This window comes from Canis aureus, chromosome X (assembly GCF_053574225.1).
Source record: "Canis aureus isolate CA01 chromosome X, VMU_Caureus_v.1.0, whole genome shotgun sequence".
Taxonomy (NCBI): domain Eukaryota; kingdom Metazoa; phylum Chordata; class Mammalia; order Carnivora; family Canidae; genus Canis; species Canis aureus.
The window spans coordinates 111,267,079-111,290,836 of record NC_135649.1 but is presented as its reverse complement, the minus strand read 5'-3'; the positions used below and the strand labels follow the sequence as shown (position 1 = coordinate 111,290,836).

The following is a 23,758-nucleotide window of genomic DNA, read 5'->3' as shown; positions in this document are numbered from 1 at the left end:
ATAATTTAATTAAAAAATCCTTCTTCAAAGGAACACCTGCCTACCAGCTGAAACCTACCTAAGATTTGGATTATATGTTCTTGGGTTGGTGTCTTTTGCAGTTTATATATTTTTATTTATTCTTAGCAGGGTCTGAAAATCTACTTAATGCTTTTCCAGGTGATGATTTTTGATGTTCTAATGTATTTTAAATGTGTTATAATGTTGTATTCCAGTCCCTTGGAGGAAATACAAAAAGCAGATGCGAGCCCAAGAGTGGTTTGCTGTTCTTGATATGGTATTTTTACACCTCCTTTATTTTCAACTGATCAAAGTATGCTAAGGGTAATGCCATAACAAGCTGCTCTGCTCTGCTCTCTCTACCTAATTTTACTTATAAAGAAGCTTTAGGAAGAAAGCATTTTACTTTTTAAAAAAAATATTTTATTTATTTATTTGAGAGAGAGATGGAGAGCATAAGCCAGGGAGAGGGGCAGCAGAGAGAGGGAGAGGGACAAGCAGACTCCCCCTGAGCAGGGGGATACCTGGACCCTGGGAGCATGACCCGAGCTGGAGTCAGACACTTCACCAACTGAGCCCCCCAGGTGCCCCAGCTTTTTACTTCTTGATATACTTCCAAAATCTTGAATTGTTAACTGGGAATGTTCATCAAAAATGGTTTTATAGGGCAGCCCTGGTGGCTTAGTGGTTTAGCGTCGCCTTCAGCCCAGGGTGATCCTGGAGACACGGGATTGAGTCCCACATAGGGCTCCCTGCATGGAGCCTGTGTCTCTGCCTCTCTCACTCTCTCTCTCTCTGTCTCTAATAAATAAACAAAATAAAAAAAATGGTTTCATCTTGGGTGATAATTTCTCCTTTGTGTTAGAGCTGAATACTACTTGATTATATTTAACTATTTTCCTACCATATTGGCAAGATCATTATGAAGTGTTCTGGAAATAAAAAGGGACTAAAAAAATGCATTTGTTTTTGTGGCGTAAGAACTTTTCTCAAAGTCAGCAAAAGTATTTTTCATTTGGTTATTGAAAGATAAAATAATAAACATAAAATACATTTATTCCTTTTTGTATTTTTCTCTACTTGGTTTTACATTCTTTCCAATAAGGGAAAGAAGACTGTGCCATTTATTTTTGAAAAATTAATAATAACGTTGATTCTTAGTGTTGAAAATGCATATTTATTTTCTTGCTTCTTGAGAAGGTGGATGATGAATGCAAGACTTTTAAACCAGCAGGTACATATAGAAGTTACCTGATATTTAGAATTTGAGCATTTATAACATGGCACTTTTCTGACTGTTGTTATTGCTTTCTGTTCCAATTTAGGTTCCTACTTTTCCACTTTTCTAATTTATTCCTAATCTCAACTTGATGTAAATATTTTCCTGTCTTTTCATGAATCAGTTGAATGTCTTTAGATTGCTTCCCTAAATTGTACCCAGGGGCATCAAGGTTTGTTTGTTCAACGTGGCCCAATGGAGATAAACTCTGACTCCTTTGCTAATTCTTCCCTGAAGAACAGTCTCAGTTTGAGTGTGAAATAATCATTTTTGAGTAGTAGCTTTTTATACTATGCTGACTTTTCCTCCTGCTTTTTCAGCTCCTTATGAAGCTAGACAGCCCCTTGTCCAGCCTGAAGGACCCTCGTCAGGGGCCCCAGGAGCCAAGCCCCCTCGGCATAAGGCTTCCCTTATTCGGGTAAGTGATGTTTTATGCCACATATGTGGGAGACTTCGGGGACGTGACTTTTTGATGGATCCTCTATGTTTTTTTCAAGGAAGATATAAAACTGCCCCCTTATGCAAATATTGCACTTCTTATTCTGTTGCTTATATATTTTTCTAAATCTTTTTAAGAGTGAATTCTACCCTCAGTGTGGAGCTTGAACTCATGACCCCAAGATCAAGAGTCTCATAAGACTACTGACTGAGCCAGCCAGGCTTCCTTGTTCTCCTAAATCTTTTTTTGTAATGTGTGTTTCTACCCTTTTCTCAGTGTCTCTAGACTAATCCAAGCTGGTTCTTGGTCTTTTGTATGTCTATAATGCCCTTCTACCTACATCATTAGGCATCTCTTTCAGGAGTGCTTTATTTTTTTTCCCAAATAGCCTATCTTATTTCTGCCTTATTCTTTATTATTATTATTATTATTATTATTATTATTATTAATTCATTCAGTGCAAATTTAGCTGTTGTCCTTTGTTTTGTGCCTCCAGTTACACTGCAAGCTTTTGGAAGGCAGAGGTAGTTCTTCCATATTCTCTTTCAGTGCCTAGTGCGTGCAGTTTGGAGAACAGTTATTTTACATATGGCAGTGACTACTATTTCTTACATATAGTAGATATAAAAGGAATATTATGACAGAATCACAAGTGATGTCTCCGTTTTTCGTGGCTTAGAAAATTTTATCTTTCCTTTATCCAATGTTTTCTTTTGGATAAAGAATGCTTATCATTTTCGTGTCTACAACTGTTATCTTATGCAGTATCTCTGAGTCCTGTGCTGGGGAAGACATATTCTCAAAAAAGGATGTGTGCATGCTGGTGTGTGTGTGTCTGCCTGAGAGGAATTATGAAAAAACTGGGTTCACTGACCCTAAAGACAAGAGGAAGTTGGGTGGTTTGTATGACATTTCGTTATCCAACTTAGGAAGAAGGATCACTTATTCACAGGCAGTTCTACTCAGAATAGAAGGGTGGTGTCAGATATTCCCATAAGGAATTGAGGTGCTAAGTCTCAAACAGAATAGACAAAGGCTAAGGATGATTGTGGTACTTAACTGAATATGCTCTGTGAATGGGGCAATCTGTTAGGCCCAGAACTGTGTTATAGACAGAATTTTATCTGTGTACAAAGAACTTTCTTAAGGATAATAACTTAGCCATATCCTGTATATTTATATTTAATGCTTCCTACAACTGTAAGATCTAGGTACTGTTCTATCCATTAGTGTAGATGACTTAACTGTGGCCGAGAGAGGTCAGGTAATGGGTCTAAAGTTTTATTCATAACTGGTAAGTGGCAGAACCTGAATTTGAAGCTGGGTCTGCCTAGTGTCAAAATCTGCACTTTAAAATATTTTGCTATTCATTAGAGTTCCATATTATAGGGAGGCTAGGTTTTGGACTTGCTACATAAACAAGCACTGGGTGTAGTAAAAAAATATTCTGGAAGATCCCTTACTGGAACCATATTGGAGAGCCAAGATGCCATTCTCTCCTAGGTCCAGTAGAGCTCACTTTCACCCCTAAGTTGGAACAAAGAGCTGTTTCTTTAGTTGAGCCCCAGATGTAGTAGTTGGCTATGTTTAGAGGTCCTGTGGTATAAAAATATGTGTCTTTAAACACAAGAGTCACACTTACTGTGGAATGATGGTTACATTAGGAGAGGAATTGGAAGGACTGGGATTCATCCACAAAATTCTCCAGGATGTGGCTGTGCATGTCTGTGCAGATTGTATCCTAGTGCTGTAGAGACCTAATCCTGAATTGTTAGATTGGTGGTCAAACAGGCAGTAAATCATGAACTTTGCAGTGGTCAGAAAGGGCTCACCAGACCCTTTCTGCCTAGTCCCCTAGATGGGATGCCATGGGTTTTTACATGGATTGGTGTCTTGTGACTTCTAATCTCTGGGTCCATGTTTCCTGCTGATAGATATGCTTCATGGGTACTTTATTCAACTGATGTTTACTAAACACCTATTAAGTTCTGGGTACTGTGTTGAGGATACACAAAACAAGATTTAACATTCCCAGTCCCTGCCCTCCTAGAGCTTATAGGCAATTGAACGAGGTGGCCAATAATCAAACCATTGCAAAGTAAATATGTCATTACACTGCTGTGAATGGAAATTACACTGTGCTTTGAGGATGAAAAACAGTGTGTAGGGGTACAGTTATGATCAACCCTTAGCAGGTAGGGGCCATCAAGGAAGGCTTTTAGTGGGGAGGCAAATTTGAGTTGAAATGAGAAGGATTCATAAATGTTAGCAGGTCAGGGGTTGGGAATGGGGGGAGTAGGCAAGAAGATAGAGGGACCTATCTCTAAAAGTGCGTAAAAGACTAGAAAATAGTTTGTTTTTTGGTGCCTAACATTTTATACATGTTGTCTCCTTTAGTGCTCACAGCTGTCTGAGGAGGTAGTTCCTGTTACCTCATTTTCTCCCATGTACCAGCATCTTTTATTGGATGTGAATTCTCAAATAGGATATGAAAGGATTCAAGGGTGCCAGGTGAAGGTCATGGTCAAGAATGTAGAATGTGCCTGCACACTGGGCCCTCTTCAGTGGTCCTTGTAACAATGACAGTAGTTGAAAAGCACATAAGCTGCCAGCACCATAGAAATCCCAGTGAGTCCCCTTTTCTTCCCATTGACTTACTTGTTTGTAATACTGGTAGTAACATCTTTGAAATGCTCCAGCAATGCCTTTAGGGGTGAAATCTCATATCAGTATCCAGCTTGGCAGCTCTCCTGGCTCTCCTAGTTTGCCACCTAGCTGCTTTTCCTTCACTGGTACGAATGAAGCCATCTTGGAGTCCAGGGTGTCTGCTATGTTATCCCATTTATTCGATGACAAAACCTGAGGTTTAGAGACCTTATTTAATATGCCTAAAGTCACAGGTAGGAAGTGATAGGGCTGGAGTTCAAACATAGGACATGTTTTTTTAGTCTGGCTCAGGAACCAGATAGATGGTGATATCATCTGGTAAGCTAAGAAGCCCTGGATGAAAAACTGGCATTGAGAGTATTAGGGAAAGATCATGAGTTCAGTGTTGGATGTTGAAATTTGAGCATTTGGGGTAGCCAAGAGGAGGTGTCAAAGAGATGGTAGGAAATAGGGCTCTGGAGCTTTGGGGTGAGCCAGGGCTGGACATCAGTATTTGCCAGTGGTTGGCCATTACAAGGAGTTATGGTATAATGCAGAAGAAACCAAATGGGTTCTTGTCCAGGTCTGGCCAAATTATGTGACCTTGGACAAGTTTCTTCTCTTTTTTGTAACATGAATGACTTGGAATGGATTTAATAGTCCATTGTAATAATCTGAAATAGTCTGACTCCCTTAATGTTTGTTTGGCATCAATGGAAGCCCTGTCCCCTCCTCATCCGATTTGGAGCCTTGCTTTCTAAGATGAGAACAAGGGGCCTTCCTCAGGGGCAGCAGTTTGTGGTTTTCATGGCTGATGTGTTTTTCTTGCTTTTGTTTTTAGGTTTCTTTCTTATGCCTATCAACTTGGTTTGGCTGAACTCCAGTTCCCAGAAAGGAAAATGCCAACCTGAATTAGTCATGTAGATGAGGGGATCTAAAGAGAAGATTTTTGGTGATAGGGGATTAATATGGATTGGGCCTGGTGGTACACTAGGCTGGGATAACTCATTCCCTTCAAATGGCCACCTTAATGTGCTTTTGGCAACCTTGCTCTCTTCTAGCTTCCCTTTTTTTTTTTTTTACAAATTTATTTTTTTATTTATTTTGTTTATTTATTTATTTTTTAATTTTTATTTATTTATGATAGTCACAGAGAGAGAGAGAGAGAGAGAGAGAGAGGGGCAGAGACAGAAGCAGGCTCCATGCACCGGGAGCCTGATGTGGGATTCGATCCCGGGTCTCCAGGATCGCGCCCTGGGCCAAAGGCAGGCGCCAAACCGCTGTGCCACCCAGGGATCCCTCTCTTTTAGCTTCCTCTGTGGCTTTGTATTCTAGTCCTTCCTCATGATTAGAAGAAGGGTGGCCTTTGGGTACTTGGGGAGGTTATTCGGGACCCTGGGCCAATGCTGTTGTAGCTCATGAGCTTGCCATTTTATTTTATTTTATTTTATTTTATTTTATTTTATTTTATTTTATTTTATTTTATTCTATTCTATTCTATTCTATTCTATTCTATTTATTTTATTTTATTTTTAAAAATTTAAAAAAAGATTTTATTTATATATTCATGATAGACACAGAGAAGAGAGAGAGAGAGAGAGACAGAGACACAGGCAGAAGGAGAAGCAGGCTCCATGCAGGGAGCCCGACTCGATCCCGGGACTCCAGGATCATGCCACGGGCTGAAGGCAGGCGCTAAACCGCTGAGCCACCCGGGCTGCCCGAGCTTGCCATTTTAGAGAGAGATGCTTGTGCCAAATTAAGCACCCAAATATTGGAATGAATAATTTTTTTTTGCCTAATATTTTAGGCTGGCCTGCCTGCCTGCCTTCCTTCCTTCTTGCTTTTTTGTTGTTGTTGTTCAAGGTTCGATGTTTTTTCTCTTAAAATTTCAGATAGTGAGCATATCCTATATTGGTGAATGGTTGGCAGTGATTTGTAAAGAAATACTAAGTCTTCTTTCCCGATTCTTCTGTTTATCATGCGTTTATAGGTCATTTTGTGGTTTACTTTTCACAAATTATACCATCTATATTTGTAATTTGCTGGTGTGGGATTTAGATTTGTCCCTTTTGCTCCCACTATACTCCACTGCCTCTGCTTTGCCGTGGTTGCTGGAACCTACCTTGGATTAGGTCCTTGTTTCATTGACCCCATAGCAGCTTTGACACTGACCACCTTCTTGACATGCTCTCATTGTTTGGCATCCATGATGCCATCCTCTCCTAGTTTTCTTACTGCTTCTATGACTACCTCTTCCTAATCTTCTTTTTCCATTCTCCTCCTTCCACCAGCGCCTCACATGTTGGTGATGCCTGGGTCCTTCTCACTCTCTTCTTCTTTAGCTATACGGATGCTTATGACCACATCCAGCAGATATCCTCACTCAGATGTCCCACTGTAAGTTTAAACTAACATGTCTTTCCCACAAAGTCAGCTTTCACCCTTCCATTCCTGGCTCTGTCCATCTATCAGCATAGACCAGAATGCTGGTCTCTGTATTTGACTCATGTCTTGGTTCTTCTACCCACTTAGTTACCAGGTCCTGGCCATTTCACTTTCTCAGTGCCTTTCTTACCTGTCCATTACTCTGCATTTCTTTGATTCAGGCCATCTTCCTCTGTCACTGAATCTATTGTATTAGCCTATTTCTTTGCTTCCCTTTTTGGCCTCTTCAAATCTTAAAAATACATATCTAATCACCGTACTCCCTTGATTGAGACCTGTCACTTTCTGCCTACTCCTCTCTTCATATCACCCATATTCCTGAACATGGCTCTCAGGGCCCTGGTGTTCGCCCCTGCTTAATACCCTTTTAGCCACAGTAGCTCACTTCTCTCCCTCCATACTCCAGCCACACAGAACTACTGTTGTTTCCTGATACTGTTCTCTATGTGGAACCTTACTCTCCATCCTGGCTTTTGTCTTCTTTGTTTTCTCCTTTGTTTCAATTAATGTATGCTCTTTTCCCATTGATAACATTAAGTTTGAGAATTTTCTAATATTTCTTGTATATGTGAAGTTTCCGCTTTTTCATTCTTCAAAATGGTTCATTACTCATCTCATTTATCTGTAAGCTAAGCTAGAGGTTGGGCATTCAGTCTTTATTGGTTGCACATTCCAGAGGCAACTGGTATTGTCTGTTTCTTTTGTACCATTCCAGGAGTATTTTATGCACATATAAACAAATATAGGTATTCATATATATATGTATATTTGTATATACATATACATGTATATGTATATACACATATGTAAAAAATACATGTAATATATTTTTACCTGACTTTACAGAGTTAGGTTTGGCAAATGAAATATCCTTCCAGGCAGATCCCCCTAGAAAAAATTTATCTTTTATTTTAAATCAAAACATACTCACTTTTTGCACCTTAAATAAACATGCTATGATATTTTCTTCTTTTGCTGGAAGAGTGAACTTGTAATAGTCTTCTAGGGTAAATTTTCAATACTCACTTGCCTTTATTACTTCAAATTTTTTTTAATTAATTAATTAATTTATTTATGATAGTCACAGAGAGAGAGAGAGAGGCAGAGACACAGGCAGAGGGAGAAGCAGGCTCCATGCACCGGGAGCCCGATGCGGGATTCGATCCCGGGTCTCCAGGATCGCGCCCTGGGCCAAAGGCAGGCGCCAAACCGCTGCGCCACCCAGGGATCCCGCCTTTATTACTTCAAAGACAAAAAACTAATAAACAGAATTTAGGGAACTTCATCACTCTGCCATTTTACTTGGGGGTTTTGGCTATATTTGTGATGGAAGTTTTGTAATGAATAGGCAGACATTGTTAGACATTGGTAGCAGCCACCGTATTAATCTAAAAGTCTGTGACTTGAAAAAATTTATTTAAATTAGTTGTCTCCTTCAATTTCTTATCATGCCCCCCATACCACCTTGAACTTAACTGTATGTACTTATGGCCGGAAGCACATTCTCTCTGTTCCTTGCCTCCATTTGGAATGGTTCTAAATAGAAAAGAAGTATGTAAAGGATGGTGAAAGAAAGAATACCCTGATGTTCTGTTGGAATGCTGGTGGCATAAGTCCGAAGAGAATGGCTATCTACTATAAATTGTTCATTGTAGTCATTTTGATGAGAACAGGAAGAATTAGATTTTCTGGGAGGCTATTGCTGCACTGGGAAGGCTTTTATGGTGAAAGGCATTTTATGGATGGATGGGACTAGCATGATGTGGGGTGAGGAGAGCAGGGTGTAGAGGCTGTGGCTGGAAGATTGGGATGGGATTGAATGAGGTGGCTTAAAGGCAAGTCATGAGCAAGTTGCTCTTTGAGTGTGGAGAAGAAAGAAGCAGGTCAACAAGGGGCCTCTTCAGTACTGTCTGATACACTCTGCTTCTCTTACCTGGTCCTCAGCCCAGAGGAATGGCCTGTGTGGCAGGTCGGGCCCATGGGGGGTGGGGGGGCTCTTTCATGGTCATTTGGCCTGGGTGGGCATTGTTTTTGTTGTGTTGTGTTTAGTGAAACCACAGGCATATTTTTTTTCCTTCCTTATTTTGGAATCTCTCCCCTCTCCCTATCTGAGAGCTGTGATATTGCCCCCCTGCGAAGTGTCCCTGGGCACACTTCCGCATAACACCACGTTTAGTTCTTGCCCTTTTTTTTTTGTACTTCGCATCTTGTAGTCAAACTAGTGGGCTCATGAGCCACTGAAGAAACCCACGCAGATGTTATGAGGGACTAAAGCTAAGCAACCACCTACTGATGCTTGCCCTCTTTACTTGGTCACAGTGAAAGCAGGCTAAGGTACTGCTTGCTAGTTTCAGATTCTACATTAAACACCATACTGGTGTTTTTTGTTTTTGTTTTTTTGGATCATGGGTTGTGAGCTTTCAAATACCCTTGTTCTTAAGGCAATTCAAAACTTAAAAAAATCATTAAAAATTAAAAAATACAAAAGGGTGAAGAATGAAAAGTATCCCTCCCATCCCCTTCACTGGTCATCCAGTTCCCTACCCAAGAGGCAGATAATAGGACACATTTCTTTTGTATTGCTTTAGGACTATTTTACGCATATACAAGTTAACGGAGGCATTCTTATATGTAACTACACGTAATAGGTGTAAAACATAGAGTTCTACCTTTTTATATATATGATAGCATACTATACACATCTGTTATATACTTGCATATTTTACTTAGCAGTAAACTTTAATATTCTATAACGGTTCTCATCTTTTTTTTTTTTTTGAGATAATGGTATTTTATTGTGTATATCTTCTATAAATCATTTATGGATCAGCTCCTTCTGATCAGCATATGGAACTCGCAATCAGAGCATTGTTTGCATATGTATATATGCATATATAGATCTATGTATGTATCTATCTATAGAGAGTGCGCGCACAAGCAAGCACACACCAGTTCTTAAAAATGGAACAATTGGGTGAAATGCCTACACACTTTTATTTTTGATCGAGATTTTCAAATTGGAAACTATCAATTCACACATTTACCAACACTATATGAAAGTGTTTGTTTTCCCATACTTGTGCTAACACAATGTCCTAAAAACCTTACACATCTTTGCCAAATCTGATAGGTGAAAAATGGTATCTCAGTGTAGTTTTTAAAAAAAAATCTAGGTGTAGTTTTAATTAACATTTCTCTTTATTAGTGAAGTGGAATATATTACATTTATGAGACATTTGTGTTTCCTTTTCAGTAAATCACTTCATATCCTATGCCCCTTTTTTGAGTTATCAGTGTTTTCTTACTGGTTTGTCATTCCTGCCAGTCTGAAACCAGAAGCTGGTGTCTCTCTTCCTTTGGATGAGTGAGAGGTTGCAGTGTATATGGAAAATTGCTCCTTGTGTGGTTGAGAGGATGTCCTGGGCACCCAAGGCCCCTGTAGGAGGTTAGGAACCTAGCCTTTCCTGGTTCTGGAGCACCCTAAGGCCCTCTGGCAACAGGAATTTCTTATTTATACCTTTAGGGCAGAAAGTTGAATTACTTAGTTTATGGGTGGAGATTGGGGCTAGGAAAATCTTCTCTTGTTAGGGATGGTGAATGTTAATACATCCTGTGTGTGTTGACCTCTTAGCATTGCTAAATTCCCTTCCTCTGACTGAAATAGAAGTGGGTGAGGGAGAGGGAGGGGGAGGAGGAGCAGGAAGAGGGCGGGAAGGCATATATGTGTGTTTGTCTTTGTGTGTAACAGGAAGAACAGGTTTGATAAATTTTATAGGAATGTATGTGCCTTGTTCTGGACATCTTGTTTTACCAGATTCCTTCCATATTTGATTTCAAACCTTAGCTGGAGTTTTACCATCTCCTTGAGGAGTAAAAAGGTTGATGTGTTCTACTTCATTTAGTCTACTACCTAGGACTCAACAGATTTCCAATTAGTCACTATTACCACAAAGAGGTCCTGTTTTTCATTGTGTCAAGTCTCCTTCCTACTTATTTCCTTCACCTACTTCTAATTCTCTTTCCCTTATTTTTGAAACACTTTATTTCAATTGATACTGAAATTTACTTTTTTTTTTAGCCGTCTTTTGTTATATTCTTCAGGTGCTTACCATCTACTCTATCTGCCCTTGCTTCTTAACAATTAAAGTGATGGTAGTTGCTTAGTTTCTTTGTTAGGAAGCACTTCTACATGAAAACTGTTTTGTGTTACAAGATGAGAATAGTAAAAAGATACTAGATCATTGAAAGAGAGGTGATTCTAGGATATAAGAACAGGGTACCTGGCATTGAAACAGAAGGGTTTTTATGGGAAAAAAATTCAGTAAATACTAGGATTCAATGGGGGTGCTGCCTTAAGGCTTTACAGAATCCATGGTTGGAGATAGTAGGGTGGAGGGAGGGTAAAAATGGAGGATCTGGTACACATGAGAATTCTAGCTTCCATATAGTGCTTAACAGGTCGGTTAGACTACTGATGAAAGCAAATGAGCACATTTTCTTTGTGGGGTCAGCATTGCTTTCCCCACAGGTGTGGGCCTTATGGTATCCAGAACTTTCTTGGTAGTAGCTAGGGCCCACATTGGTTTGGTAGATAGGACCACCTCTGGTTTACTCTCTCAGATGTAAATACCCAATTGAACAACTGGTTCCAGATAGTACTATTTAAAGCTGGAAAAGAGTGGTGGTTGTTTCTAGCATATTCCCCAAGACCTCTTGGTCTCAGTTAGTTGGTATATACTTAGGTATAAATATGGAAGACTCCTTTACAACAGCACCATTTTAGCTCCTGGGTCCATTGGTATTCTCCCTGGGAGGTGAGGAGAGGGGTGGCTGGCTGAGTGGGAAGAGTCTAGACTAAGGGTGTGTACTGGTCAGGGTTTTATTGTGAACAACAGAATGTACTCTGGCTAGCTTAAGCAAATAGGGATTTCTTTTTTTTAAAGATTTTGTTTATTTACTCATAGAGACACAGGAAGAGAGAGAGAGGCAGAGACACAGAGGGAGAAGCAGGCTCCATGCAGGAAGCCTGACATGGGACTCGATCCCAGGTCTCCAGGATCACACCCCAGGCTGTAGGCAGCACTAAACCGCTGCACCACTGGGGCTGCCCAAATAGGGATTTCTAATAAGAGGGTGGAAGCTCTACTAGATAGATCTTTGGAAGGGCAGAAGATTCTGACTGACTTCTGAGTTTGAAGGAACAATTCCCCAAACCACACAGTAGGACTGAATGGCTGGATGGCTGAGGGAGCTTTGCCTTTGCCACAGTCAGGAAGCTACAGAGCTGGGAAACTGCTGCCATAGCTCTGAGCTGCAGCTCTACACTGTGTATGACCCAGGCCCGCCAAGCAAATGCTTTGTTCCCTGCCTCTTTTACCATGTGACTTGTTTTGAATCAGCCTTCCATGGGTGTCTTTAGTGAGAACCTAAGTTCCTTCTGGCACTCTAGCAGCAAAGGTATTTGGATAATGTACTTTTACATAGCCAGCATTTGCAGTGCAATTATGCTAAGAGGAGATGGAGTGGGTATTGAGTGATCCAGTACACCACGTATACAGCACACAATAGGAGACATAGTCTAAGACCTGAAAGAAGGCCAGTGTTACCAGAGCCTGGAGAAGGAGGGAGAAGAAGCTGGAGAGGTAGGCAGAGCCCTGTGGGCCATGGCACTGCCTTTTAGGTGGAGAGCTGATGGTTCAGAAATGAAGTGGCCCAAGTGACCATCCCAGATTTGAGCCCAGGTCTGTCTCCCTCCATAATCTACACTCTTTTTGCATTTCTAATCTGTAGCCTCGTTATCTAAAGCATTCCTTGAATTCAGCCCCAGATCTTGGCACATCTGTTTCTCATCTGATCTCAGGCTGCCTTGACTGAGGGCCTGGTAGAGGAGACTGGTCCCCTTGACCTAACTGGCAAGGATTGGGGTGGGCATGTTAGTGCAGTGGTATTGGAAGTCTGTAGCCTCATCAAAATCTCCTCTTACTGCTGACTTCTCACTTTCTCCTGGCCTTTTCCAAGCAAAGAGCAAAATTCCAAGGAAAAATGCCCTTCTGGAGCAGCAGATCTTGACTCCTGATGGGAGAATTGGAGATAGTGATTATTCATAAGCATTTCTTACGTGAAACAAAATAGTGCTAGTGCCACATACCAAAATAACAGTGAAATGATTGAATACCTGTATGGCTGTCTACAGGATTCTTTCCTGATGTGAAAACATGCCAGATGCTCATAGGCATGTGAGAAATAAGATGGTTCTCTGTCTATAATTTAGTAGCTTAGTGGCCCAAATCTGCAACTAAACTAGATAATGGGAGGGATGTAGAAGTAAGTATAGGCTATTCATATCCCATATGAATATCTGCAGTCTGCAAAATTGGTGCATTGATTTTGGCATTGCAGTGAGGGTGTTCCTTTTTTTAATTTTTTAAAAGATTTTATTTATTTATTAATGAGAGAGACATAGAGAGGCAGAGACACAGGCAGAGGGAGAAGCAGGCCCCATGCAGGGAGCCTGATGTGGGACTCGATCCCGGGTCTCCAGGATCACGCCCTGGGCTGAAGGCGACGCTAAACTGCAGAGCCACCCGGGCTGCCCTCCTTTTTTAAATTTTAATTTAATTTTTTTCATCGTGGTGAGTCTACTCTTTAATCCCCATCATCTATTTCACTTACCTTCCAACTCCCCCCTGGTAACAATCATTTTGTTCTCTAGAGTTAAGAGTCTGTGTCTTCGTTTGTGTCTCCCTCTCTCTTTTCTTCCCCTTTGCTTGTTTTGTTTCTTAAATTCCACATATGAGTGAGATCATATGATATTTGTCTTTCTCTGACTGACTTATTTCACTCATCATTATACTCTGCCTCTATCCATCTTGTTGCCCATGGCAGAATTTCATTCCTTTTTGTGGCTGAATAATTGTGTGTGTTTGTGTGTGTGCATGTGTGTGTATACATACACACATACTCGCTCACACCCCCATCTTTATCCATTCATCTATCTGTGGGCACTTGGGGTTGCTTCCACAATTTGGCTATTGTAAATAATGCTCCAGTAAACCAATCCCTTTGAATTGGTGTTTTTATATTTTTTTAGGTAAATACCCAGCAGTGCGATTGCTGGGTCCTAGAATAGTTCTATTTTTAATTTTTTGAGGAACCTCCATACTGTATTCCACAGTGGCTACACCAGTTAGCATTCCCACCAATAGTGTGTGAGGGTTCCTTTTTCTCCACATCCTTGCCAACACTTGTGGTTTCTTGCCTTCTTGATTTTAGCCATTCTGAGAGATGATTCGGCATTTCCCTGATGATGAGTGATGGTGAGGATCATTTCATGTGTCTGTTGGCCATCTGGATGTCTTCTTTGGAGAAATGTCTGTTCATGTCTTCTGCCCATTTTTTAATTGGGTTATTTGTTTTTTGAGTTTAGAGTTGTATAAGTTTTTTTTAAAAATATATTTTGGATACCAACTCTTTTTTTTTAAAGATTTTATTTATTTATTCATCAGAGAGAGAGAGGCAGAGACACAGGCAGAGGGAGAAGCAGGCTCCATGCAGGGAGCCTGATGTGGGACTCCATCTGGGGACTCCAGGATCATGCCCTGAGCCAAAGGCAGATGCTTAACTGCTGAGCCACCCAGGTATCCCAGGATACGAACTCTTTATTGGATATATCACTTGCAGATATCTTCTCTTATTCTATAGTTTGCCATTTAGTTTTGCTGATTATTAACTTTGTTGTGCAGAAGCTTTTTATTTTGATGTAGTCCCTATAGTTTATTTTTGTTTTTGTTTCCCTTGCCTCAGGAGACATACCTTGAAAAATGTTGCTAGGGCCAACACCAGAGGAATTACTGCCTGTGCTTTCTTATAGGATTTTTGTGGTTTCAGGTCTCATTTAGGTCTTTAATCGATTTTGAGTCTATTTTTGTATATGGTGAAAGAAAATGGTCAAGTTTCATTCTTTTGCATGTAGCTGTCCAGTTTTCCCAACACCAGTTGAAGAGACTGTCTTTTTCCCATTGCATATTCATTCCTCCTTTGTCAAAGATTAATTGACCATCTAATTGTGGGTTTATTTCTGGATTTTCTATTCTATTCCATTGTTCTATGAATCTGTTTTTTTTAATTTTTTTTATTTATTTATGATAGTCACACACACACACACACACACACACACACAGAGAGGCAGAGACACAGGCAGAGGGAGAAGCAGGCTCCATGCACCGGAGCCCGACGTGGGATTCGATCCCCGGTCTCCAGGATCGTGCCCTGGGCCAAAGGCAGGCGCCAAACCGCTGCGCCACCCAGGGATCCCTATGAATCTGTTTTTATGCCAGTATCATACTGTTTTAATTATTACTGGTTTATAATATAATTTGAAGTCTGGAATTGTGATGCCTGCAGTTTTGGTTGTCTTTTTCAAGATTGCTTTGGCTATTTGAGGTCTTTTGTGGTTCCATATAAATTTTGATTGTTCTAGCTCTGTGAAAAATGCTGTTGGTATTTTGATAGGGATTGCATTGAGTTTGTAGATTGCTTTGGGTAGTATAGACATTTTAACAGTATTTATTCTTCAAGTCCATGAGCATGGAATGTTTTTCCATTTCTTGGTGTCATCTTGAATTTCTTTTATCGGTATTGCATAGTTTTCAGAGTAGTGAGAATGTTTCTTAAAAGGAAATGGTATATTGTTATAGGATGGATGGATAAGAGAGGGAGGGAGAGCCATAGGGCTTGCTGACTGAAAAAGAGTACATACTCTGGACTTATTAGCTCATGTTCTGGCTCTACCATTTTAGTAGGCATGTGATCTTGGTAAGTCACTTCCCTTCCTTAATCCTCAGTTTCCTGTTCTGCAAATTGGAAATAATGGGACCTACTTCACAGGGTTGTTGTAAAGATGAAAATAGGTCATGTGTATTGGGTACTTACAGTGCCTGGCACTTAGCAAAGTAATAAATACATGTTCTCTGACATTCTCCTATGTCTGTGGTGATTGCTTTTAAAATTTAGTTTATTTTAATAAGCAGCAACTCTGTGTTTCTCATTAGATTCAGATTCCTACACTTTGCAATCAACCTTCTAAACTGTTGAAATTGATCCCTGAGCAAGTTTGACATCTTTATGGGTATATTTCCATGAAGAAACTGATATGGTTAAATTGCTCTGTTAGGATTTAATTTGAACTAACTTCTCTATAGGCAAAAACAGAAGTTATTTTTTGCAACTTCCTGTGAATCTATTACTATTTCAAAAGAAAAAGAAAAAGATGTTTTCCCTCTAATTTCCTAGATAAGGGAAAGGGCCCAGCTTTTACAGTTAGGTGACTTGTTTGATAAATGCATATAAAATTCAGCTCTAGTCATCATAGGAGAGCTCAGATTAGCCTTTCTGTCTCTGGATTGGAATTGACCATTTGTCCAATTATTTGTTCCGTCACCGAAAAAAGCATGTATTGGGCATAGGCACTTCTCCAGGTGCTGGGGATACAGCAGTGATCGGACTAGACCCATTTTCCTGCCCTCATGGACCTTTTATTATAGTGAGAGCGAGATGTGAGACAATATAAATACACAAGTTTGTAAAGTATCACACGGTAACCAGTTGAAAGTTCAAAGGAAAATTGCTGAGCTCCATTTTGTTTTCTTCATTCCTTATGTAATAGTTTTCCCAGTTTTACCTTGGTCCTCTCTTCTTTTTACTCTGTACATCTTCCCTGTGAGTCTCCTTCAAACCCATGAAAGATAAACTCCTATTAACTGGACATAGAAAGATGACTGTAAAGATGTGTCCACATGCTTGGTGTCCCTATAGTTCGTCAACATGGACAAATTAAGTTATGTGGGCTCAGAACTGTCTCAGATCATCAGGTGGTCCAATTACAAAACGAAGCCTAATGCTTCCATCTTTGGTGCAGGAATGGCTGTGCTGTTGCGACTGGGAAGGCCTGCTTTTCCTTTGGGCCTTGCCTGAAGGATAGTTAGATTAACAGTTGCTGTGACAAATATGCCCCATGTTTTAATGACATAACAACATCGGTATATTTCTCAGTCATCTAACAGGTTGGTAGGCAGCCTTCCTCCACATTGTGATTCAGGCACCAGTGCTCTTTAGTCCTGTGGTTGTGCCATTCCCCCATTCAGTGGCCTGTGGGGACGAGCATAGAGTGCCACAGGGTGCTAGCCTTACATGGAAGTGGTGCAGGTCACCTGTGTTCCCATTGCATTGGCTAAAACTCAGTCACATGGCTGCAACCAACTGCAGGGGGTATGGGGGACATGTCATTGTTGGGTGGGCAGCCACAGCTTCTCAGTGATACTTCTATACCTGGTCTTGGGCGGTATAAATGATTGGAGGACAGCTACTGTGATCCCCCACATCAGCATGGTTGTCATTTGCCTCTATGACTTCTTTTTCCTCAGCCCCGTGGCTGATCAGCGACCATGATCTTTCCTGAAGCAGATTAATATTCACTTGGGCTCTAGTTTAGTCTCACCAGTCTGTTAGCCATTCTTTCTCATTAGGGGTGATTGAGTCTTCTCACATCTTTGCTCATGAAATTATATTTTGATCCGTGGTTGCACTATGGCCATCTTATTTCCAAAATTTGTTGGCGGGTGAGGTGTTCTCATATATTCAACTGTGGGCTTTGTATGAGCTTTTGCTACTCTAGATGATTTGTTTACTAAGGCACCAGAAGGACCCTGGTATAAGATCATTGCATCCTCAGGTGAAATGGCTGGACTCTTGGGCAGCATTTACAGGATATCTCCAAGGTGGGATTATATTCTAAACAGAAACGTTCTGTGGTTGAAACAGTATACACACCCTTTGTAAATTCTCCCTGATAATGCTTCCTTGCAATTCATATTATTCAGCTGTGCTTGATTTTTAAGATACTTCAGGGGTAAATGTCACCTTTTGGGATTTTATTAATAGTATTACTTTTTAATGAGTCTTTTGAAATCTCTTTCATTATAAACAGCCTGTTTTCCCTTGAGATAATAACTTGTAGTGCCAAATATTTGCATTTCACTTGAAACGAAACTAAGGGTTTGAATGTTTTAAATATAAGCAAATCTAATTCTCCTGTGTCTAGAGAAACTGCATAATGAACCATATGTATGTGGCTCAAGCAGACAGATGTGGAAGGTTTCTCTCTCATTTTTTCTTAAAAACACTGGCAGAACTTAAAATTGGCACCAACCTGCAAATATCCTTACCCAGCCGACAAAACAAACCACTGGTGCTGGAGTTGAACCGGGAGAGGCTTTTTAGAGTGCATGCACAAGTGGAGCTTTTCCTGGTTCTGGCTTCTGCTTGGAAGCCTTAGGCTCCTTAGTTCATCCACCCACATTTCTCAGTGCCTTCAGTCTTTGCAGTTGGATATTCTCTTTCAGGTGGCTGACTTTTCAGATCTTTGTAAAATGATGCTAGTTGTTTCAGTTGACTTTGGGGTTCATTTGGAGATGATGTTCCTTGTATCTGGGTCCTGCAGCAAGATGGCCCTCTAGCTACTGACAGAGAGGTCCTTAGCTGCCATTGCACTACTGGAATAGGCCTTCCTCTGGTTGTGGCCATAGGGCTTCTTTTTTCTCTGGACTCCTCTCATCCCCTCCCTAACTCTGAGCCTTCTTGACCTCTGGGCCAGGGTTGCTCATATGGCCTTAACTTGTCTTCCTACCTTTGGTCTTTCCCCTTCCATTCTCCTCACTGAAGTGATCTTTCTATAACTGACATCTGATTATTTCATTGTTGTGTTTAATACTTCTCTGTGGCTCCCTCATGTCTTCTAGATACAATCTGTATCTTTTAACCTGGTACCTGGGCCATCATGATCTGGGCCCTGCTTGCTGTCTGGACCATCTTCAGGCAGCTCCACTAACATCCATGTTGTACCAGCAGCCTATTCTATATACATGTAGTCCAAGTGAGCTACTTTTAGAAGATGGCCATTTTCTCTCATTTTTTTGGAGTTTTTATAAATGCTGTTCCTTTTGTTTGTCTTGCTCTGCATGTTCTAAATGGCATTGCTGGGTAGCCCCGGTGGCACAGTGGTTTAGCGCCGCCTGCAGCCCAGGGCGTGATCCTGGAGACCCTGGATCGAGTCCCGTGTTGGGCTCTCTGCATGGAGCCTGCTTCTCCCTCTGTCTGTGTCTCTGCCTCTCTCTCTCTATCTCTGTGAATAGATAAATAAAATCTTTAAAAAAAGATAAATGGCATTGCTTCTCAAACTTGAGTGTGCTTCAAATTGTCTAGAAGACTTGTTATTGTTAAGCCACAGATTCTTAGGTCCCACTCCCAGACTATGATTTACCAGACAAAGGGTAGAGTGTGCGGTTCTGTGTTTCTAGTAAGTCTCCAGGTGATGCTGATGTGGGTGGTCTGGGGACTGTACTTTGAGTAGCAAAGCTCTAGAGTACCCTGTCCTACCATAGCACTACTTCACTGTTTTGGGGTTGCCTGTTTGTCTTTCTCCCTCATGAGACCCTAGGATTTCTGGGAAAAAGAATCTGTTTGCCCATTATGTATCCCGAGTCACTAGTTTTGGGGATATTCTTGGTGTTGAGTAAGTGTCTGTTGAATGAATGAATGAATGAATGAATGGATGGATCACTGTTCATGCAGCAAAGTTCAAATCATTTTGCTTCTTGTAGATCAGCTTTCTTTTAGACTATTTCAGCCTAAGGATATATGGAATGTGATCTACCTCTTCCGTATGCCCTCACCTGACCCTGAAATACTCACTTAATAATGGATATGGAACTGGAGAACTCCCCAAAGAGATCAGAGACCATGGATGAACTACAGGAAGATAGGCATGGACTTCTTTTGATAGATCTGAAACTTTAAAGGTGAAATAGACTCATAGGTTTTCTTTCATTCAACACAACAGAGTAGTGTTTCTGCACCTCTTTTTAGTAATAAGACATACACCTGAACTTATCAGAGCCCATCAATAAGTGGGTCTCACACTACTGTTTTAGTATGTGTGATGTAGTAGCTAGGGATTGTATGCTGAATAAAGGAATACATGATATGGTTCTGGTCCTCCAGGTTGAAACCTGAGTTGATAGTCAAGAGCACTTGAAATGTTCAAACTGTGTGATACTTATCAGAAGAATTATTATTTTTTAAGATGCATAATTACTTGGTTTATTAAATCAATTAAAAGCATGCAGTGAGAAGCAAGGGGAAAGAGACTGGGGGTAGGTTAACACATTTAGTGCAAGCCAGTAGAAGGGCCACACTATATTATGCACAGGTTATATACAATATTCATATGCCCTCTCCCTCTTTGTTGCAAGGCCTTTTTGGTTTTGGGGAGCAGGAACTCTGTTTGCCAGCTTAAGTCTTCTTGAAAAGGAGATGGGGTTGCAGTTCTGGGAATCTAAGAAATGAGAGACAAGGAGTGGCTCAGTGGTCCTGAGGAGTGGGAATTCTTGGTTGTTCATGTTTGCCTAGTTGCCTTGAGTTTGCTTCAGTATCTGCTTATCTTCTGGCTGCCACAGCCATCCTTACCCCCTTTTCTTTTTAGTACTTGTCTACCTCACAGGTTCTGCTTCTGCTGCTTCTGGCTTCCTTGTGACTTCAGGTTTCACTGAGCCCTCACTTTATATCATAGCCACACTGCATCTGTGCAGGGTCTGATTTCTGGGCTTGATGATCCTTATATTTCTTATCCACACCCCCGGTGTTGAGCATCTAGCTGATGTTTTCCTTGCTAGGGTAGAGCTTTCTATGCAAGAGCACTGCAGAGGCCAGAAACTGTGTGTCCTCCCTTCCTTACTTGGACTCAGTTGGGTGAGACCAGGTGTGAGGTAGGTCGTGTGGTGCACATGTGGCTTTCAAGCTCACCTTGGTATTGGAGTTGGGGGATGGGCATTGCCCTCTGCAGTGGCTGTGGGCCTAGCAGGTACATTGGAGAGCCCTTGGGGGCAGTGGGACTCGAGTAATAGGATTTGAGCCAGCTGGGATCAGAGGAGGGATGGTCTGGGAAGAAGACACAGATGTGATCCATGAAGAGCGAGCATGTGGGCAATCAGAAGCCTGCTAAGAGTGAGTAAAGAGGAGGTTGGATTATAAGGGCCCTAACGGTCATGTGGAGGAAGTAGATGTTTTTATTAGGTGACAGGTCATCTATAGGCTTTTAAGCTCTGCTGTCAGAATAGACTTGAGACCTACTGAGAGGCTGCTGACACCAGTTGGGAGTGAGATAACGTGGGAGAGGAAATAATGAGCAGGTGGTCCTGGGATTGAAGAAAGAACAAACATGGGCTGACATAATAACAGCAACTGAATATGGCAGCTTCAGTTCCAGGCAGAAAGGAGTGTATTCTAGGGGAATAGTAGCTTCTGTGTCAGAACCGGGAATGCAGTAGCCAACACTCAGCACAGAGATTTTCGTGCTTTCATTCGCAGGGTGGTGGTGGGACAGATCTTTTCACCAGTGTCTTGCTGGGTTTGTGAACCATCTCTGTCTGCTTGATTTTTCAGTCATAAACATCTGTTCTTGTTGTCCTGCCCATGCCAAGCTTTTTAGATACCTTTACTCCAGCTGTTCCTTTCAGTGCTAACCAGAAGGACAGTGTTCCTAGGAGCTCTACACATAGTTTGGCCAGGAACCTATTCCATCGGATACTGATGCCTTCTACCCTGGGTTTTGCCTCTGCAACCTGGTCAGACATCTGGACTTGTTCAGAAAGTGCTAGTGTGAAGCATTTAAATTTGGCTCTGGAATTTGGTGAGAGTGTTTTGGAAAGTTGTGTGGTCCATCAGGTGCTTAGACTGACTTGTGGCCTTGCTTTTTTATATTGTTTATTATCAGAATGATAGGAGTTCTGGAAAACAACTCAGATACAACTCAATTTTTAAAATGTATTTTTTAAAATTGAGATAAATTGACATAATATTATATTTTAGGTGTACAACATAATTATTTGATTAGATGTATGTAATGCAAAATGATTACTAAGTCTAGTTACCATCCATCATCATACAGAGTTACAGACTTTTCTTGCGATGACAACTTTTCAGATTTACTCTCTTAGCAACTTTTAAACACATATAACATAGTACTGTTAACTATAGTCACCATGCTGTACATTACATCCCTAGGACTTATTTATCTTATAACCAGAAGTTTGTACCTTTTGACCACCCTTACCCATTTTGCCTACCCACAGCCTCTGACAGCCACCAGTCTGTTCTCCGTATCTGTGAGTTTGACTTTCTTGGTTCCACATCTAAATGATATCATTTGGTATTTGTCTTTCTATGTCAGACTTTTTTCACTTAGCATCATGTTTTCAAGGTCCCAGATGTAATTCAATTTACAAAGGCCTGATATGGAGTAGGCTGACTTTGAGCAACATAAGACAGAGGGGGTAATTACTTGCTAACTGCAATAATGCTGATTGTATATAATGAAGGATGTGAACTCATCTCTTAAGTTCTATGAGCCTAAAAAAAAAAAAAAAGTTCTATGAGCCTTTACTTCTTCATCTGGGAAAAGGATACTACTACCTGCTATGTCTACTTTTCAAAGGTTTTGAGACGCTCAAGATGAAATAGGTGTGTGTAGTGTTTTGTAAATCTGAAAGCATTCTATGAATTTAAGATATTAACTAATGATTAGTAGCTTCTGGGGCATTTAAGAATGGTTTGATCTACATTTAGTGGAAACTCACCTAGTATGAAAACTTTAGAGATAACATCTCAAGGCTATATCACAGTTCAATATTTTATAGTCTTATTTCATCTCTGAAAGTTCACAGAGGAGAGGAGAGCTGGGTGTTCCTGAGAAGAATTACCTCCTGGAATGGGGTGTGTGTTGGGGTGGAGGAAGGGTGCAGAGATGGTCAGTTGTCTTTTCTAGGGATAGTGAGTAGAATGTTCTCCTAATGATGAATTTCTTGATAGTATGTGCAGAAGCAGGCAACTTGATGGCTTATTAGCAGTAATCTCTCTCTTTTTCTTTCCTAGCCCCCTTTTGTCCTAAAGCCTCACGCTCCTTGTATTCACCTCTAGGTTCCCTTGGCAAGTAGCACCTTAGCCTTAGGGTAGATGGGAGGATAGAACAAAGCTCTAGGCTCCTCCTTCCAGAATCACCAGTTTTGCTTCTTTCCTCACTTCCTTGTACAGTCTTGTTTTCTCCTGAACTACTTTTCTGGTTCTCTGTATCCTTAAATCCTCACATTTGCCTTGCATGCCCCCTAGTGGCAGGTCTGATGCACCCCTCATTTTGTTACCCTGTTTGTTGTGGTACCATGAGCAGTTGTTCTTTCCACCCAGTTCTGTTACCAGGTATTATCCACAAATGTGGAATGAGAGGTTCTGTGATCCTGACTTGCCATTCGAGTAGGACCTGGGCAGGTGGAATTGGAACTTTGAATTCCCAGATTTATACAGTGAGAATGAATGCCTCAGAAAAAAGATGATGTGGCTATAGCTTTTGTAGATTTTAAAAAATAGAAAGGAATCTAGATTATTTTGCTATCTACTCAGCTAACCTGAAGGATAAAAATGTGAATATTTGAAGGTAAGAATGATTATCCTTTTGGGGTGCCTGGGTGGCTCAGTCGGTTGTGTTCATTTCTTGATTTTGCTCAGGTCATGATCTCAGGCTTGTGAGATCAAGTCCTGAGTCAGGCTCTGCACTGGGTGTGGAGCCTGCTTAAGGTTTTCTTGCTCCCTTTCCCTCTGGGCCCCTCCCCTCACTTATACTCTCTCTCTCTCTCTCAAAAATAAAATGTTTAAAAAGATTGATCATCCTTTTTACTCTTCATGCTCAGTCCTATTAACAACTTTGAGGTATACAAAAAAACTATAAAGCAAGATGTCTGCCCTGCAAGAAGTTTATGTTCTAATGATGTTCTAGTTACAAGGTGTTTAAATATATTCTCTTGAGGAAAAAAATAAGTATAATGTATGATAGCTTTTACTGA

At 40.8% G+C, this 23,758-nt stretch overlaps 1 protein-coding gene across 13 annotated transcripts in view; it reads left to right on the top strand.

Annotated features, from left to right (window-relative positions):
* The window catches only part of REPS2 (RALBP1 associated Eps domain containing 2), a 231,736-nt gene that overhangs the window by 85,656 nt on the left and 122,322 nt on the right, over positions 1–23,758 (top strand). For all 13 annotated transcript variants that reach the window (XR_013375073.1, XM_077889682.1, XM_077889681.1 and 10 more), the window contains one exon: positions 1,600–1,697. Coding sequence is in view for 12 of the 13 variants with exons in the window: in XM_077889682.1 (XP_077745808.1) it covers positions 1,600–1,697 (98 nt within the window). In the remaining variant the exon portion in view is untranslated. The remainder of the gene's footprint in view (positions 1–1,599; positions 1,698–23,758) is intronic.